The sequence below is a fragment of the Platalea leucorodia genome (genome assembly GCF_965183815.1).
Source record: "Platalea leucorodia genome assembly, chromosome: 2".
NCBI classification, from domain to species: domain Eukaryota; kingdom Metazoa; phylum Chordata; class Aves; order Pelecaniformes; family Threskiornithidae; genus Platalea; species Platalea leucorodia.
The window spans coordinates 67,037,022-67,056,473 of NC_138824.1; the positions used below are offsets into that span (position 1 = coordinate 67,037,022).

The 19,452-nt window shown below is 44.2% G+C and overlaps 1 protein-coding gene across 1 annotated transcript in view; it reads right to left on the reverse strand.

The window, feature by feature from the left end:
* Positions 1-19,452, reverse strand: part of SH3RF3 (SH3 domain containing ring finger 3) — a 248,411-nt gene that overhangs the window by 88,213 nt on the left and 140,746 nt on the right. The window contains exon 2 of the mRNA XM_082337659.1: positions 1,861-2,136. Coding sequence (XP_082193785.1) covers positions 1,861-2,136 — 276 coding nt within the window. The remainder of the gene's footprint in view (positions 1-1,860; positions 2,137-19,452) is intronic.

The following is a 19,452-nucleotide window of genomic DNA, read 5'->3' on the forward strand; positions in this document are numbered from 1 at the left end:
AGCAGAAAGAAATGCTCCATGTGAGAATGACATTGGACAGCCAAGAAAATGAGAACTATCAGTATACAAAGACAGTTATTGTAAGGGAGGTATACTAATATATGGCACCAAATATATCAAATACAAAAGTGTCTAGGAAAGGACCTGCTCTGACAAAAAAGACCGCAACTGCCTGCCATACCTATTAAGTTTCTTAGATCGAGCAAGCAATGAATACCTTAAGCGGACAAGGAAGATTGCTTCTCAGAGAAGTCATCTTCGTACCTCTGGGCAAGCAGTGCCGAAAACAATGTGCCAGCAAATATATATTTACTGATAGGATCTCAAAGGTAACTTCTGCCTAACTTTCTGTTAGTGCATAGATGCTACTTCTCACTAAGCAGCCCACTTTCTCGCAGGATTCATGGCTCCAGGGAGGCTGGGTAGTCGCAGGGTTCACAGTGTTTGCAAGCAAACACTTCACTTGCTGTAGAGCAAAAGTGCTTACAAATCTTTTGTTAAATAAATATAAGAAAGCATACATTCTAGGAAATTGCGTTCTGCTGAGAAACGTTGCACAAGTAAAAAAGATGATACATTCGGTGAGAAAATTATATGCTGCAAATATTTCATTCAGCTATAATAAGTAGCCTCAGAAGAGGAGGTCAGTAAAATCCTGGTGAAGGATATTTTTATCATCTATTTCATATTCAATTCCAGCATAACTGTTATTACTTTATGTGATACTATAACAACCACAGACAGCTGAAATAAAACAGCAAATGACAATGAACAGGTTCTCCATGGCATTCAGTGCCATAAATTAACATTAGGGGATATGCTTTATTTTACTGTGGGTTTCTTGATATCCATGAAGTCCATCTAAGGTCAACACAAATTGCTAGGGAGGGGGACACAGAAAGCAGGTGGGGAGGTGGGAGAGAAAGGGAAAACGTGACATTTTAAATCCAAAGGAAATTACAATATCTCAGTTTTCTCTCATTCCAAATGGAATTTATTAAACATCTTGGTTTTAAGAAAACAAAGACTTTTTTTTAAATGTCTGCTTTTTAATGTCTTTATGTTCTTAAAATAGGAAATACTGTGATATATGATAATAGTGTATTTCAACTGCTAATTGGTATATGGTATGATGCAATATACATTTTGAAGCTGAATGGTGTTTTAAAACACTGGAACATCTGATTCAATCAGGAACATTAAAAGACATATTTCCATTAAATTTTTTCTGAAATTGATTCGTTCTTGCAGAACATTTCAATGAAATGTATTCTTTTCACACAGAAAAATGATCTCAGAAAGTGTCTAGCCTGTTCTACTTGTTGAGTTTCACTGGCTTTATACCGGCCTTGCTGTTGATGGCACGAGCTATCTCACTGGCTTCTCCTTTAGACAAAACGGGAGCAATTTCCCAAAGACGCTAACATGGGGCTTGCAGCGAGGGGAAGCTTTACACCCACCCAGTCCTGCAGCACAGCTGGCGTGTGGGACATTGCAGGGCCACTGAGCAGGCTCTGCCTCCTCAGGGAGGAGGATTTACAAGTTGGGAGAAGTCAATGTCCTTCAGCACATTACATGAGGGGACGCCCCACTTAATCAAGGAAATTCAGCCCCGTCAGCCTGTCCCCACTGGGCTGCCTGAGCTGAAGGGCTTTAATTTTTTCATAAAAGAAACCAGTTGAAAGAAACAGAGTTCAGGGGGTCCCTGGGCAGAGTTGCCCGAGGAGGCCAGGCAGATGCCCCACCAGTCCCAGCACCACCGTGCTGCAGGCCTGGCTGCCAGCACCCCATGTGCCCCATCGGTCCCTGCAGAAGCAGCTTTCTAAACTTTTTTTCTTTTAAAAAAACCTATTCCCCTACCTTGGTGAAGGTCAGGCAATCCTTGTCTTGATCTTTATCCTTTATTTCAAAGTCGTAAAGTGCTTTGCCCTGAGGTGGAGCTTGCGGGAGGGGCTTGATACACTGGATGTAGCTGGCGGGGAAGAAGCCGTGGTTCCCATTGAGCTCCCCGTGGTACCAGTTCTCATCCACCTTCCGCCGCAGTATGATGATGTCCCCCTTGTTAAACTTGAGGTCGCCGGGCTCTTTTCCCTCATACGTGTAGAGGGCTTTGCCATAGGGAAGCTGAGAAACACTCTGGGGAAAGAAAATATGCAACACTTTTAAGTAAACTTGAGCCAGAACCAATTTCCTTTTTAAAGTCACTCTCAGGTAGAAGCAAACTGATGATCCGTGACAAAATTACCCCAATGACTGCAGGTGACTGCTGCATAACGCTATACCCTTGATCTTGCAGGAAAACTAGGATGCGTGTGATGGTAAGCCTGAGAAGGTAAGTGTGTTATGTCAGAGGAGGCAGTGCGGTTCCCTTGAAGCTCAGCTGAAACCCGCGGTACCGCTTACACCATCAAGAAGCATCTGTTCATTTGCAAAATATCCTACGTAAGCAGGACTATGTGTTTAAACAAGTAAAACTTGACATGTCTAAAGGTAAAATATTATACATTTTGACCTTCAGGGTTGCCTTGGTTTCTGAGGCTCAGAAGATAAACAAAACAAAACAAGCTTGAAAATTCACATGGTTCTAAAAGTTGGCAAGTTGAAAATTTTTCATAGTGTTTGTTTGAGCAACTCCAAACATTTTTGAGTTTGAAGCTTTTAGTTTGGCTTTTGATTCTGTAACCAAATATTCCTACTTCTTTCAAAATCCCCAAGTCTCACGCTGCTCACTGAGGGCTACTGTAAACAGTTATAATATTCTTTGTTGCTTATGAATTAATGTCCCTGCAGAAAAGCAGAATAGGCCGAATGCTTCAAATCTTTCTATTAGAACTAAAAACAGCTCTGAGGCTTTCACTCTCATTAAAAGCAAGAAACAAACTTTAAAAAAACCACAGCACAAGAGAAAAAAAGCCTAAAAAGTGATTAGTTTGGTGTGATAGAAAAGAGAAACCTATTTGATGGGAACGACCTGATTGTGAAGAATTCTTCCCAGAGTTCACTTTGGCCCAGTGCAAGATAGTCTCACCCAGGCTGTGACTGCACAGATAACTTTTTGGTGGAAGTATGGGTTTATGCAGCCTTTGCCCTTGCCCTCCCTGGATACTTGCTCCCCTCCTCGCTGAACCGCACAGAGCTGGGAGTGTGTTGGACACAGCTGCCTATAGGCTTTGGCCCTATAATAGCTCTTTAACCTATACTGGGGGAGAAAAGGTGCATCGCTGTGTTATCCTATGCCATTTTTTATTTCATTTAGCTTGAGCTAAGAGCCAGCTTGCAAGCTTCAGCACAAATACATAGCAGCACATATTACAGGCGATGTTAAAGGAGTCCTGTAAAATCAACCTTTCATAAGAGTCTTTTTTTCAGAGATGTGTTTATAAAAATGACACGGTTTTCTGTTGCATATACATATGCCTACGAGTAGTTTGTTCCCTGCTCTGTACACTGGCTGTCAATGGGGTGTCCTATAGGGCCAATGAAAAAGTAAAGGTATGTTTAATAAAATACTCTGGTATTCCCTTGGGTGTTTCTTACGCCTGTACTTCTGGATGACATTCCTGTGCATAAGAACAGCACTCGGGTGCTTTCCGCAGGGAGAAGGTGGAGTGGCCTGACAGAAACACTCCATTTCCCCACCCCAGCCAGAAAATGAGATGCTGGGATGACTTTTTATGGTATTTGTTAAACCAACAAGCAGAGGCATTTTTTGATCCCAACGGGTGCGTTAAATGGACCTGCTCTGGAAGGGCAGGTTTTATGCTCTTACACCTGCATCTCTCGGCAGGAGGAGGAGAAGCACCAGCCCGCCGTCTGCGCTGCCTGCCAGCGCAGCCTCCTCCGGCTGCTTCTGGGCGCCAGATGGTCGCTGCAGCAGGCAGATACCACGCTGTTCAAAAAGTAAGTTTCTGAGTGCACCTTCACATACAGGCGTTAACTTACTCATTTTATTAGGAAGGGCGTTAGTAGCTGTGCAGGTCTTGGAAAGCATGTGCAACAGATCTTCTTGCCTACACCACACAGTGAATGAGGCAATCAAACAGGCACAGCTCTACAGAGCACTATTCGTGTTGTCTGGATGGGGATTTAATTTCATTCAGATGTGTCCCCAGCTCTCGGTTTTCTCATTACCAATTTACAGTTCCTTTTTTTTCTCTATTCTTTTGGATTTTGCTGTATCTGAATGAAGGTACCCAGTTAAAGACCAGTATTTTAGAAGCACCTTCAAATGGAACAAAAAAAGCATAAAACCAGAAAAGAAAACCAACAGCCAGCTAACAAAGCATGCATCAAACAGTCTGTGCCAAACCAGTGATGGCATCCTACTGATATTTTTCTCTCTGCCAGGATGGTTATTTCCCTTGACACCAGAGCTTTGCCCCTCTCCCCAGCATTTAAAAGATTAAGCCTACGATACCATCAGACTCCTTAGGTAAGGCATAGATTGCATTACCTATTTGAAACTAGAAAAAAAATATTAAGCTGAAAGACTGTGGAGCCTTGTAGTAATTTAGAAACAAAAGATTCATTACTTTAACTCATGCTGGGAGAAGACAATTTATCAAACACCGAGTAAGACTTCTGCCAGGTGCGTACTGAACCACTGCTGATCCAGGCACACGCCTGGCAAGCACGCTCCGTATCGCTTACCCTAGAAGGGGCCTTCCTATTCCCAAGATCTTTGTAGCAATTCCAGGTCAGATCAGTTTCTTTATTTTTTAACCCCTTTCTCTTCCCAAGCCTCATTTTACTGTGTTAAAAGTGAACAGCCCCCAGAGCTACAGAAAAAGAAGCTGGATTTTATTCAGTCTCACACATCGTCAATGAAATTCTTACAAAACACATGCTGGGTTTTATTACTGATTAATTGAGCTGGCTAGAAGATGATTCAGGTGCCTGTTTATACCTTAACATGATGAAAATGCAGACTTTAAAGCAAAACAAACAAACTGCAAGACAAAAATTTTAATTTGAAATCTGGCATTGTTTTATTTGGAGACCCTAATGTGGCACCCCAGGGAATTTGCAGTTTAGGTGCTTGTGTTCCTGTTCTCTTTCATGGGCTTAGTTATGGACCATGTCATCTGGGGACTGTCCTACACAGAGAAGATCTGTGCATAAGGTTCTTAAACTATAACTGCCAGTTGGAAGGTGCTTCCAAAATAAAACGTTTCAATTATCAGAGACAGCTTTTCTAATTCTGAGCCATAGCTTTTCAACTAAAAATCTGTAGAGGCATTTTTTAAAATGAACATGTTGTTTAGTGGAAAAGACACCCTTCTATTGAAAAATTGCTGCAATTGAGATGTTTCCCAGGCTTTTCATAAGGTCAGAAGTACCCATTTTGATTTAAGCATCCCAGGTAAAGCTTGCATTTACTGTGGCCCAGGCAGAGGTAAAGAAATAATGGAGTCCTCTAACCCTTTTCAAATAAAGCCGCTTTTCTCGTTCTAAAGCTCTAAGTGTCTGCTCCAATCGACCAAAGAGAGAAATTCAATATCACAATTACAAAAAAAACATCCAACATAAACTCTTGAAGCTTCCTTGCTGATATTTTCTGGCCAAAAGGTCCAGCTTTCAGTGGACTTTCAGCGGTCAGATTATATTAATGAATCCTGGTCCCTAAGAAGCAGATTTTGGGAAGTTTCCCATTATTGTTCCTACTTTTGGTTAATCCATAAGTGAGAAGCAAATCAGATTCAGAAAGCTCTTCTTAACTACACCTGAAAGGAGGGAGCATTAAGCATATTTCAGAAATTTTTTTGCTGGTTTGCTAGTTGTAATGTCACTCCCCATCAACAGTTATGTGATTCTTAGAAAACTTCCTATGATCCAATGATTCCCTCTTCGCCAAATCTTTGCACAGTGCAATTCTGGCCTAATCACCCCCCTTTTCTTCACCTGACTCCCTCAATACAAAGGGAAAGGTATCAGCCAGGACTGACCTCCGACTCATGGGCAAGCCCCCCAAAGCCTTGCTGGGGAGCATGCCCTTCCCACTTTCTGTTCGAAATCTCTGCCCCATGCCCTGTCCTAATTCCCCTCAGCTCTTTCTTCCACACAACAGCATTTCAGTCAGACATCATCATCTTCAGCACGCCCAGGTGGTCCTTCTTACAAAATCTTCTAATCTAAAACAGGCTGCAAAGTGTCATCCAAGGGACCAGACTAAAGAAAAACAGAGGCAGGCAATGGTTTTGGTGGAGGGCAGTGACAAACACACAGTGATGTTCCTCGAGCAACGACAGGAGTGCTTACGCCTTCCTCTTGCTTCTTGCTTCATCAGAGCTAACACCCCTCCTCTGTTGCTCCTGTGCCTGGGCAACACTGCTGCAAAAGCCGGTGGACACCACGGAGCCACCATGCTCCCCCCTCACCATCCTTTTCTTCCCCTGCGCCTTAGCCGAAGCCCCTTCTCAACCACGCTCCCATCTTGGGGTTTCCTGCAACTCTGTGTCCCAGGAGGGAAACTCCCTTTCCCAGCCTGGCCCCAGGAACATCATGCTGCTCCTCTCCCCACAGTGCCTGGCTCTGCTGCGGCCTCCCTGGCATCTGGGGACTGACATGGGAGCAGCGTGGCTGCCCCATGAGGAGCACAGCGGAGACCACCACCCCACGATCTCCCTCCAAGTCAGCTCTTGACCTGCGGTCCTGCTCTGAGGGACGCTTGCCATCAGCCCCCTCCCCAGCTGCCATGAAATCTGGTTGGGCATAACGCAGGCGGCCGCAAAATTAAACAGCCTCCGCATCTGACTGTATCAAGAAATCGATTTGCCCTGTGGATTTATTGTTAGGTTAACTGGAATTCGGCTATGATGTGTATTAAATTTCAAAAATCTGTGTGGGTGTGTATAGAAATAAAGAATGTCAGAAAGAAAGGAAGGAAGGAAGGAAGGGATGAAGTCACAGTCAATGGCAATGGCCAGCTTCTTTTTCCTGCCAGTAAATGTGCGTTGGCACGATGCTGAATACTGCCAAAGGTTTATTTTCTATTTCAGCAATCAATACTGACGTAAAAGCCTGAAGCGTTATTATGCTGAAAACTCCCCTTGCAGAAGACTTAATGATATGTTGGCAACTCAATCATTCTGCATTTGTGTTTCAGCAATGTCAAATGGCAGCAGTTAAGCAGAAACCTGCTGGCAAATTGACAAACAACAGCCATGAAGCAATTAAGTGGCAACGCTGGAGAATTTTTCATTACGTATCCTGAAGAACAAAAGGAGGGGAAAAAAAACCAAACATGCTTGTTTCCAATAAGTTGTCCCAGTAGAAAGCTTGGTAGAGTATGAGCTGCACAGGTAGAGTAGGTCTTAAGTTTTCGAAAGTTACGGAGAAGAGACATTTTCCCCAATATGCTCGAAAACAATGCAAGCTCCAACATGGGCCAAAGCCTGCCAGCTTCTGCATGCGATACTTGATGAAGGAGGTCACTACTTAGAAAAACGTCTGATGCCTGCCCAAAGTACAGTGCAGGTGCCTACAAAACATGCTTTTCCTGCTTCACACTATTTGGGAAGCGAAAATAAAAGCTTCCCCGTACAACCAATTTTTCTTGAGAGAGCAAACAGAGCCTGGATGTCTAAGGTGAGTGTGCCTTCAGTTTCTCTGTCTGTGCACGACTAGGGAGGGTGTACACCGAAGACAGCATCAAAGCCCCACGTGCAAAATTATCAGAGAGGCTGGCCAGATTTGCTGGCTCAGAAACACACCGGAGGCAAGTCCAAGGCCATTCCTTGACATCAGTACATTGCATTATATAATACCCAAAAATAAAATACACAGGGGCAAGGCCTCCAGCTACTAAACCCAGACAGAAATGCTATGACCCAATCCTTCACTCAAACCAAGTTTGTGTTCAGATTCCTGAAACCCAAGAAACCTCTTGAGGCTCCAGCTACAACTCCTCCCTGCAACAGCAGAGCAGAAGAAAGGAAATTGTTTTTCTGCCATGTGAAAGCCACATTAATGCTGAAGGGTAACTTCCCTTGCCCACTCTTGCCTTGTGTGGCTCAAGCCATGCAAAGAAGGGAAACCTCAGCCTCTTTGCTGCAAGGGCTTCCCCCCGCACGCGGGGATCCCCTGCGAGAGGCAGGTGTGACGCTGCCCACCCTGTTCGGCAACACCCTCACCTGACCCCTGTTTCAGCGGGATGAAGGGATGAAAAAATTGGCAAAATGCAAAAGGTTTCTGAACAGTGTCTAACTCCTCCTTCCCTTCACCTCATAGGTCTTGTTCATAGTCAGAGCTAGAGGTGAAGCAGGAACGGATGAAGCCAAACAACCTCAGAACATGCTGCTGGAATAGCCTGATAAGAGCACTGCTAGGGACAGTAATTTATTTTTTTAGACTTTTACTTAAGTCATTTTAGCAAAACACATTGGCATGTTGCTTGTTGCATTTCTTCAAATTTCTCCAACACCTCCACGTGCCCCACCCTCCCAATATATATCTGAAGAGTCTGTTCTTCTGAATGAATGAACACACATTTATCTCCTTCATGAAGTACCACCAAGTGTAAACATCCAAAGCAAATCAAAAGTCAATAAAGAAGAAAAGACAGAGAAAGGAAAAAGTAACGAAAAGTACGCACATCTCAGTGGTAACCTATAATTAAACATAAACCATTACTATAGAGCATAAATAATAATTAAAACACATATTGTTAATTTTTTGCCTCATTACTCTGAAGCATCACACAAATCTCCCAGTCTACTCAAGCAAAGATTCAGTGGCGACGCATGGGATGACATTTACGCCTTCCAACTAGTAGGAAGCTCCCCACGAGCAGGCTGGGCGGCACTTCAGCATATGTTTTCTTCCATCTGTAAGAGCTTTGCAGAAATCGCAGCAGCTGTGCTGGAGAGGACAGAGGTTGTGTGGCAGAGCATCCATCAGCAGGAGGAGACAGGGTGCTCCCCATTACTAGCACCCGGATCTTGGCATCGAAAGCACCCAAATCAGCTGAGAGCAACTTAAATCATGAGCATGAAACGCCTGCTCAGATCCCTTTGGGATGGAAAAGTGGAAGGCAGTCTGGCATTTAGAATAGCCAGTAGTAAGCCCAACGAGCAACTCAGTCACAGTGGCCAGGCTTGGTAAGGGCCACGGCCTGAAGGGCAGCAGGGGCTGTGCACTGCTCCCTTGCTCCTCACCATCCAACCTGCTACAGTCACTCTCTGTTTAACATCTTTCAAGAGCAACACATTTCACTTAAATCAATAGCGGTGCTTAAAACACATCTCTTCTTAGTCAGCCCTAGGAAGCGAGAGAGAGCACTTGTACATTCAGCTCATACTTCAGTTCATTGCAAATGAGCTGAAGAAACAAGGGGCTGGGACAGACTTTAGCCAGTGCAGGTATAACAAATGTATACCATCATAAGATCTGTGACCTGCAGAGTTTTTAGCGCCTTCTGTCCTCAAGAGGAACTTTCAGGATGACAGATCATAAATCATCATTATATCTCACAGCAAAAACTCTTAAAAAGTGGTTTGTCTACCACGTGAGATGGTTTGTCTTACGTGCAGCCATTCAGAAGAACTATCGCCCCCAGGTCACCTGGCCTGACAGATCACAACAGTGATACTGCAGCATTTGCCTTCACAGAAAGCTAATAATAGGAAAATTAATCAGAGAATCTAATTTTGCACAAAGTAGTAAAGACAAAAACCAGCAGCGCGCTATTAGTCAGCTCTGTGTGAACCATCAGTAAGAGCCTGAAAAATCACAGTTTGCAGGTACAACCACTTTAAAATCAACTTTGAGAACAAAAGTAGTTAAGCCGACACTAACAATGGCACCATGAAGAATGAAAACTGAATGTAATCTTTTATATACCCTGGAAAGTGTCATGCTTATTTATAGTGCCATATAAGTAGTAATTAATCATAATAAAAATAAGACTTCTTAACTAAAGCTCTACTGTTTTATTTAACTAAAGACTTGGATGTAATGGTTAGGCCCTGATCCTGGTTGATGGTGCTGCGGAGGGCTGCAGTCCTTGTGACACCTGAGGACCGGTGCAGGCAATATGCGCTTGAGCTATGCACAACTCCTACCTGGAACAGGAGGTGAAATGCTTCTCTGAAACTGTTTTGAGATCCTAGGAGGCCTTGGGAACACTACAGGCGTTCCCAAGAGGTGGTAGGAGCCTATCTGACACTTCCAGAAGTGACTTTTGCAGTTAGCATGAAGATACCATGGGAAATGCTCAGCAGAAGGAGACAAAAGGAGCACAAGCAGGTATAGCATCATTCTAGCACGTCGGCGTTGCTCCCCAAAGAACAGGGAACAACAATGTTTATCATCCCAGAACAGCAAAAGGTGTTTTTAATCTTCTTCAGCAATGGGCTGAAATGCTCTTTCTAAAGAGAACAGCACCTCCCAAGGTTATTTTGTGATTTATATGGCAACCAGGCCCAACTTGCATTTTATGTTATAAGGTCCATCTTTATACACACCAAGATTAAAAAATGTTTCAAACTTCCCCTGGGCAAATGCAGTCGATCCCTGCAGCACAACTGAGAAAGAAACAGCAGGCTTTCCAAGGCACAGCTTGTCACATAGGTATGTTTGGGATCCTCTGCTTTACCAGAATAAGAACTCAGTTTTACAGGGCAACACTGTTTCTCTTAGGAAGTTTAAAAACTTGAATGCAAGAACGTCCCATGCTGAGCTCACCCAATTTCGTAATCACAGCTAAAATAGCTTCCCACCTTCTGCACATCTCGTGCTGCTTCAGCCTGTCATTCAGCATCCATCAATACTTAGACATTCAAAGACCTCTTTTTCCTAGTAACACATTGTTTAAAGCAAAGCATTCTCAAACTACATGCCCTTCCATTAAACAATACACGATTTTCAGGGTAAGGTTGGATTTCTAGCAGTGAATTCGCAGCTATCGCTGCCCAGAGAATCGGTGGGTAACACCAGCCAGCTGTTTAACCGTGTCAGCACGAAGTCCCTCATGTTCTGCAAAACCTGAAACCTTCCAGACTCTGTGCTCTTTAATAAGTGGTACTGTCAACACACTGCTGGCATTGTAGGTCAAATTCTGGTTTCAGTTAAACCGCTTTAATCCAGTTAATCTTGATGAAGAGGCGCGGATGTATAGAAAATTCCTACACAATACAGAGTTTTATCTTACAAGTAATCTCCTCTGAAACAAAGCTGAATGGCTGGCAGCCTCTACCAAGGAAAATATTTAGTGATCTCTCATGTGCTGGCCATAGCCTTTACAAAGCCTAGGTATGCTCTGAGAGTCTGTCATTTCAGGCAGAAAACAGTCACTGGATCCTAAGGGGTAAATTTTACCATTATAATCCTGTGCAGAGGTCCCAGTGAAAGGGCCAACTGCTGCAGACAAACATTTCAGTGCAGAAGCTGATTGAAACGTCCCAACCAATAACTGAGAGAACTTAGAATCACAGAATGGTTTGGGTTGGAAGGGACCTTTAAAGGCCATCTAGTCCAACGCCTCTGCAATGAACAGGGACATCTTCAACTCGATCACGTTGCTCAGAGCCCCATCCAACCTGACCTTGAACAGTTCCAGGGATGGGGCATCTACCACCTCTCTGGGCAACCCATTCCAGTGTTTCACCACCCTCACTGTAAAAAATTTCTTCCTTGTATCTAGTCTGAATCTACCCTCTTTCAGTTTAAAACCATTACCCCTTGTCCTATTACAACAGGCCCTGCTAAAAAGTTTGTCCTCATCTTTCTTATAGGCCCCCTTTAAGTACTGGAAGGCTGCAATAAGGTCTCCCCAGAGCCTTCTCTTCTCCAGGCTGAACAACCCCAGCTCTCTCAGTCTTTCCTCATAGCAGAGGTGCTCCATCCCTCTGATCATTTTTGTGGCCCTCCTCTGGACCCGCTCCAACAGGTCCGTGTCTTTCCTGTGCTGAGGACCCCAGAGCTGGACGCAGCACTCCAGGTGGGGTCTCACCAGAGCAGAGGGGCAGAATCACCTCCCTCGACCTGCTGGCCACGCTGCTTTTGATGCAGCCCAGGGTACAGTTGGCTTCTAACCCAAGTATGCAATGTGGCTTCATGAGAAACCACCAGACTAAATATGCCTCGACTGACTGCCTTGCGTCCTGAGTGAGGGCTTCAGGAGCTGGCAGTGGGTTAACACAGAGGAAACCAAATAATAGAAAAAAACATCTGCTGCTGCAACTTAAACAGGCAATCTCACTGCAATGTGCTACTTGAGCAGTTCAAGGAGAAAAGACGGCGAAGTCTGCTACATTTAGCCTGCCAGAGCCATGAATAGAGAGACACGCTATAAAACAAATAGGAGGTCCCTCGAGGCTGTGGAGAAACACAAAACAAAACCTTATATTCAAGGCACTATAGCAGTTATATATTTAAGGTTGCCTTGTGTTCTCCGTTCAAAGTGTGTTTTAAATCCTTTAAATAAACATGAAATCTCTCACTGATTACTCCCCAAATGACACCACTTCGGTCAGGACCACGACCTGGTTTTCCCAGACGCCTGCCAGAACCCAACCCTCGCTCATTTTTTGGTAAAAGAAATGAGTTTAAAGTCAGCCCACTGTGCAATTTTGAGTGTCTTATGTTTTTTCAGGCTCCTTCACCTCCACAACGGCAGCATTTACAGCCCTGGAATTTTACACAATTCTTTATGCTGTAGGTCACGGCAAGAAAAAAGAACATTTTGGGGAAAATACTAAAAAGTATTGCATAAAAGCCCGTAGTGTGAATCTCTGCTGTAACTGCTTCATTTGATCTTTCCTGGTGGAAGCTGACAAAGCATGGGACAGCTTACATTTTCCAGTGGTGCCTGTGTAACTCTGCCACCCAGCCCGATACCTTTGGTTTGCTTTCCAGCCTTTCCACATCTTTCTTTTTGGCTCTTTGCCTTGTGACTCAAGCGTTTCCTTAGCAGAAACCCTCTCCCACCTCCGCCCCAGAAAGTACTTCATGGTCCAGTTCTGCTACCACTCATCAGAGCTGGGTTTCCTCCTGGCAGACACCAGGCGGGTCACAGCTCAGAGGTCCCATTCCCAGACCCTGCTTTTCCAGGACTTTTCCATTGCAATTTTTTCTCTGTCAGGTGGATCACAGGGAGGGGAGAGGGGTAAGGAAGGGCCTGGAGATAAAGCTGCCCCAAAAATGGAGCGGGCGGCTGTATTTACCATCTGGCGGAGCTCCCAGAGCTCAACAGAGGGAGCCCCACTCCGGCGAATCTTGCCCGGATTGCTACGGGTGGAGAAGAGACTTGTTTGGGGTTTTTTTAATAAATAAATGTGCACCAGGAGAATCATTCTCCTCTCTTCCTCTCTCCTTTCATGCAAACATTAACTTAAAGGTTGTGCAAAAGCTTCTCCCATCATTTCAATCACTGAGAATCAAGAAAATCAGTGGCTGAAACAGCACAAGCCACTTTGGCAGCGTCAGCACACAGGCTTCAGCACTCAAAAAAAACAAACCAGAAAAATCTAAAAATGAAGTATTTTTTTTATTTATTTTTCAACCTAGGGTTGTTCAAGGACCACGCTGGGATCATTCCACATTGGGAGTCTCTGAGGGTGTCAAAGTATCGCAAGGTTTGAAGGGTGAAACACAGATGGTTTTACAGGGCCACTCCCAGGGTTTCCAGGGAGTATGGGAGAGGCAGTAGAAGACAAATGACCATGAAGACCATCTGATATGGGAAGGGGATGAAAAAGTGGCCACACTAAGAGCCTGCCTGCCTAACAGTGATGGTGGCAGGGAGGCTTGTAAACTGAGATGGGTGAATGATGAGAAGGCAGCCTTAATTCTTATTTCTGATGAAGGCAAGGATCCAAAATTCCTATTTAAACCTTAATGCTTCTGCAAAAGGCAGCGTTTGATTTGCTTACACTGCTTTTGCTGTATGCTTTATGATAAATAAGTGTGGTGCCTAGGAAGCACCTCCTTCTGTTGTGTCTTCCTCACTGCACATGACTACAGAGCAGAGCCCTGCACTATAAAACTGAAAATATATCCTCTGCTTTCCCCTTGTCCAAAGTTTTCATAGGCAGCTTTAAAAAACATACTCGTGAGAACTTTCTGAGGTGGTATTAACAGTTTCATAAATACTATATTACCTGAACTGTGCCTTCCCTGAACTGACAGGGCATTTGATAAATGCACCGTGGGCTGCATACACAGTGGAGCTAAAGAACATGTTTCCTCGGTAGCTCAGTTGTAAACTTCAATAGGTGGATAAATTCCCATGTCACTAGAGAATATTTACAACTGAACCTTATTTATCAGCAGCGTGCCCTTACCAGCACAAATCCTGTTACACAAAAACGGCTATGGCTCTTTTCTCATACATTACATGAAAATCGCAGAGGTTTCTTTTGCACCGGGACAGGCTTTATAGCCAGTGAGATGAAACTGCATTAGGAGATGCTAACGTTGAAATATTCTTGGCTCAAAATGTCAGTGTGAGAGGAGTTAGCTCATCCACATCTGTGCCGTGTGAGCAGCCTCCTCGCCCCTTCGCTGTCGGGGACCTTCTCAAGTGAGAGCACATTGGGGCTCTCCACGCTCATGGTGTCTGAAGAAATGAACGCGCCAACCCACTCGCCAGGAATTTAGAGAGATTACTTCCCCCCCGTTTGCTGCGATTAGTAATATTAAAATATCTGGTATCCATTAAAAATGAAAAATCCGTGGTTTTTAAATCACAGAGTTTCAGCTCTCTTTATAAAAAATGCCACTGTGGGTGTTATTTTCCCCAAAGGAGGACCCTATTTTTTGGGATGCCTGCCCTCTCCCTGGCAGGACTGCAGGGTCCCAGCCTCCCTGCACCCTGCCTCCGCTTTGCCCCCCCATCCAGGTCGCTTGCCCCGAAATGACTCACTAGCTACAATTTACCGACACACACTCTCTTCACAAAGATGATTAGGAATCAATGTCAAGCCTCAGTCCCACTGACAGTACGGACTGGCACCTTCCCGCATGTTAGCCAGCTGACTGCCAGAAGGGCTTTAATCAGCTCAGGCTTTGAGGAGTGCCGGGCAGTCAGAGGAGAGGGCCGCCCCATGCCTCCCGCAACGGAGGAGGTCAAAGAGCATCTCGCACTCCGACGCTGCGAGTCCTTGTCTCCCCCGCAGTGGGAAAGGTCCCCCCCCGCCACCGCACCAGGCTCCCATTAGGAGCAGTTCAGCTTCTCCCCCAGCTGCAGCAAACCTCCGCATGTTTTGATGTTAGGAAGCAACGGCAGTTGGAGCATACAAGGAAAACATCAAGGAAGATACAAGGCTTCATAATGCAAATCACGCTTTTATGTCATTCTCCCGAATCCCCTTTGGGGAGAGGAAAGTTGATTATCTACAGAATATGGGTCAAAGTTATGCCTTAAGGATCTTTTGGCGCTTTGGCTGCTTGCTGACATACTATGGGGCTCCTTGGTGCCTTTTCAGGTTAACGCTTTCAAACTACTGTCCCTGTGCATCATCATCATCATCATCATAACACTACTAAAAAAATTCATTTCCTGCACCCACTCCCAGGAGTTTCTCTCATGCTGCATTTAATTGATGCTTCCTCCTGCACTCTGAGGAATGATTAAAATGAATACTACACATGTTTGGAAGCACCTTGGATTTCGAACTCTGCGTGGTTTCTAATTAAAGGGACACACACAGGATGCTCGTGCTACATTTCACTCCTCTCCATGGCTATTATTATTACATACATTTCAGCAGTAGTCAAAAGAATCTCCTCTGCCTCACATAATAGGATCCTGATTTAGACTGGATAATCACCAGTCTTTGATCTGGGTGAAAGATGTCTTTAGGAAAGGAAAAAAAAAAAGGCTCGAGATGTAACTAGCCCTCTGACATAGACACTGATAAGTGTTTGAATTTCTGGCTAACCTGGAGTATGTAGTACCCAATGTTAAGCACTGGTGCTAATGAAATACAAGAAAAAAACCCAAACAGCTAGGAAAAAAACAGCGTAATCTGCAAGGATGTATGTGAGTGATGAAGCAGCAGCCCTGCTGTCTGGGTGTCAAGGTCTCTGCCACTACAGCCAGCTCACTTGTTTTGAGGATTGTTTTGAGGATTGTTTTGAGGATTGTTTTGAGGATTGACTCTTCTCCAAGGTGAAGAGCATCTGACATCAACAAAGCTGCACAACAAAACTAATACTCCTGTTTTTCTGTAAGAAAATATGGGACTGTAAACCTCAAAGGGGAAAATATTTCACATATATTTGCTATTAATATAAAGCTAGCTCATAAACCCCATCTTGCAAAGCTGTACAGTAATTTTGAAAACCACAGCTACACCTTGCTAGATGCAATGACCTTAATGTTTTCCAAGGCCTGCTTCTGACTTTGCTTACATGAATGTAAATAAATCAAGACCTCCCCCACTGACCATAATGACAGTATTCCTGATTGTCACTGTTGTGGCAGCACAGTCAAGTTCCGTGGCAAGTGACACCAGGGGAAATGCTATGATAGCAATCCTATACTGCATTGCGTGCATCTTTTACCACCTAGTAATATTTAAAATATGGGATGCATTTGCTTTTCGAATGTCTTGTAAAATGCTACATGCTATAAATAATTCAAACCAATAATAATGGGATACCTGGGCATTTCTTTTTCAGGTTTGAGAAGGCAACTGTCTAACTTGGTGGAATAAACTGTTTTTACTGAAATAGTTCTCACTGCTGATAAAGAAGTGGCTTACAATTAGATACACTGCATATTAGCAACAGAAAAAGACTTAACAACAAAGCAAAATAGTGCTGGTGTATACATTTTTATTACTTATTCATCTTCTGTACGGTTTTGAATCCCTTCAAAATAGAATTGAAGTCCTGTGCCTCTACCCTGTGCTATAATCACTGGGATATTGTATAAAATAGGAGCACTGGCTTCTCCTCTGGCCATGTTATAAAACTGAAGAGCATTTTGCTTTTCAAAAACAGATTTTAGACACAACTTCAGGAAAGGATTAGTGCATATCTCTCAAAAGGAAGAAGAGACTTCGGCCCCTGAGAGGGGCAGAAGTAAGACATACTCCCACCCTCAACACTTCCTTAGCAGCTAAGTCGGCACACTGGCTTCACCTCTCCCCTCCTTCAGCAGGCTAACACTTCGGGATCCCAGCCTGCCCTAACTCTTTTCGCTGTGTGTTAAGCCTAGGTGACCATTTCAGGACAGCGGATTCTGGCATGGCAGCGAGACACTTGCAGAACAGGCATAACAACATTGAGCTTCTGGGGTGAAGTATGGAGTTAAGTATTGCTCGGAAAAAATAGAAACGTACCCTGAAAAAGACTACATCCTGTATTTCCCTGACATCAAAACCAATTAAGCTTTGTTTCCCTGCTCGTTATGCTTAATTATTCCATCATACCACCTCCAAAAAGCTATTCATAGCTACATGTGTCATGTGATCTCAGCATATCTCTGAAGACTAAAGGTTTGCAAGTACATTTTGTGAAAAAGCAGCAAGCAATTGGGGCAATGTGGTCAACTGGGCTCTCTCTGAGACATCTCCCCTTTGTGGAGCTGTGGGAGAAAGCTGCAACCCCCTTGACTCTCTCAGCAATGGGACCTAGAGAAACGAGCTTGAAAAAGAACTGGCCAAGGGTGTGGTTTTATGATACAGGTGAGCCCATCTTCAGGCAGTCTCGGCTGGTTAATGTGTCTGTGGGTTTAGCTCCCCGAGCTGACTCCTCAGACTGCGAGATGAGCACAATGTGCTGCATAAGGAAGGCAGCGGGACTGCACACCCGATGGGAGGGCTCAGATGGGAACCAGAACCTCCTTTTTTCAGCAGCAGCCCCCAGAGGGGCTCTATAGGCTCAGCCCTACCCTCAAACCACAGCTTCAGTATGACAGTAAGTGATAGCTCCAAGTCTGAGAATGAGCACTGGATCCCTCACTTGAGCAGATGGGAATTACTGTACTGAATTTCAAAGGAAGGGAATTTAATTTCCATATGATGCCAGTGCTTTCTTTTCACCACCTCATCCCCCCTGCCTGCCAGAACCTCGGCTAAGGAATTGTCCACATCCTGGTTTGAATGTTTCTATTGAGTCAGAACTTGAAAGAATATGTCTGTGCTCAGAAATTATGCGTAAGTCCATTACAGCAGAACAATAACTCAACTGTAATTGCCTAGCGGTACAGGCTGGAACAAAGCAAGTATGAGCAAATCCAGAATCTGGGTAAGCATGAGAAAAGTCAAGAAATGATGGACAGAGACCCTTTTAAGACCACTGGACTCTCACATGACTGCTGAATCTAGTCGTCTGCAATCAACAAGAAACATTTTTCTCAGGTTCTCAGACAATTTTTCTACATGCTCCAGTTCACCACGGGCAACAAAGCACCTCCCAAAGCTCTCTCATGAACTTAACACCAAGTAGCAATGACCAGAAGCTGTAACTCTCATGCGGTAAATGAAGAGAGCAGGAGAGAGTAGAAACATTGCCAGTGTCCTGCTCCTGATGAAGGAAAGGAGTTCAGCAAAGCTTGGTAAGAGGGCTTGCACACCACATGAGATGATAGATATCAAAACAGATTGAAAAACACATCACCAAAGTACTCTGCAACCTGAGTGGAGGAGAACGCTTCTTTCTGACCACAGATCTAAAGCCTGATGCAAGCTGGAGCACATGGCAGGGATATAGCAAGCAGATACTTGGTACGACACTGAGCCCCAGAGCACCCTGATCTGCATCTTGGAGCTGGATGTGGCCAATGCCTGATCCTTGCAAGAATGTCAACCCCCCATAGAAGCTTTTTCACGCAGCTTGCAAAAGTCCTCCAGCATTAGTTGAAGGCAATGTTAACATGATGCAGTGTGACAGTAGCTTTAAAATCCCTTTGGGCATACCAGTGTAGCAAATACCTAATGATTCATACTTCTAGAGCACTAAACATGCCGTTACCCCTGCAAGAACCTGATAACTGTAAAAATCCCCAGATAGATAGGAGGACTGCTCAGCTAGTGAGATCCTGTAGCTACTAGATCAATGTCTTCTCACACAGGTAGGAAATAAGAAATTATGTCTTCAATAGTTGAAAAATACAAATTTCTCAATAGAAAAAAGGGGGGGGGAAATCAAACCCAGTTCAAAAACATTGCACCGAGAAGATGTCATCCCCTCAATTTGAGAAGATGTCATCCCCTCAATTTGGTCTCCATTATAACAGCTGTTGACTATTTTAACAGGAAAAGTGCAAACTTGCTTTCAGACAAGGTAATTTCAGTAGAAGTTGAAAAGTGCTTATGACAGTGGAAAGATCCTGTAGATTGAACTCTAGAAAACAATTACTCTGTGTTAATGATGTCCAGAGGAAGTGACAGGAAATGCTGCTTAAGGAAGATCAAGCCCATTTTACCCTTGAGCAGATATTACATGAAAGGGCAAGAGCAGCTTAAGATATTCCCTTCCATGTTTGCCAGTATTGACCTTGTT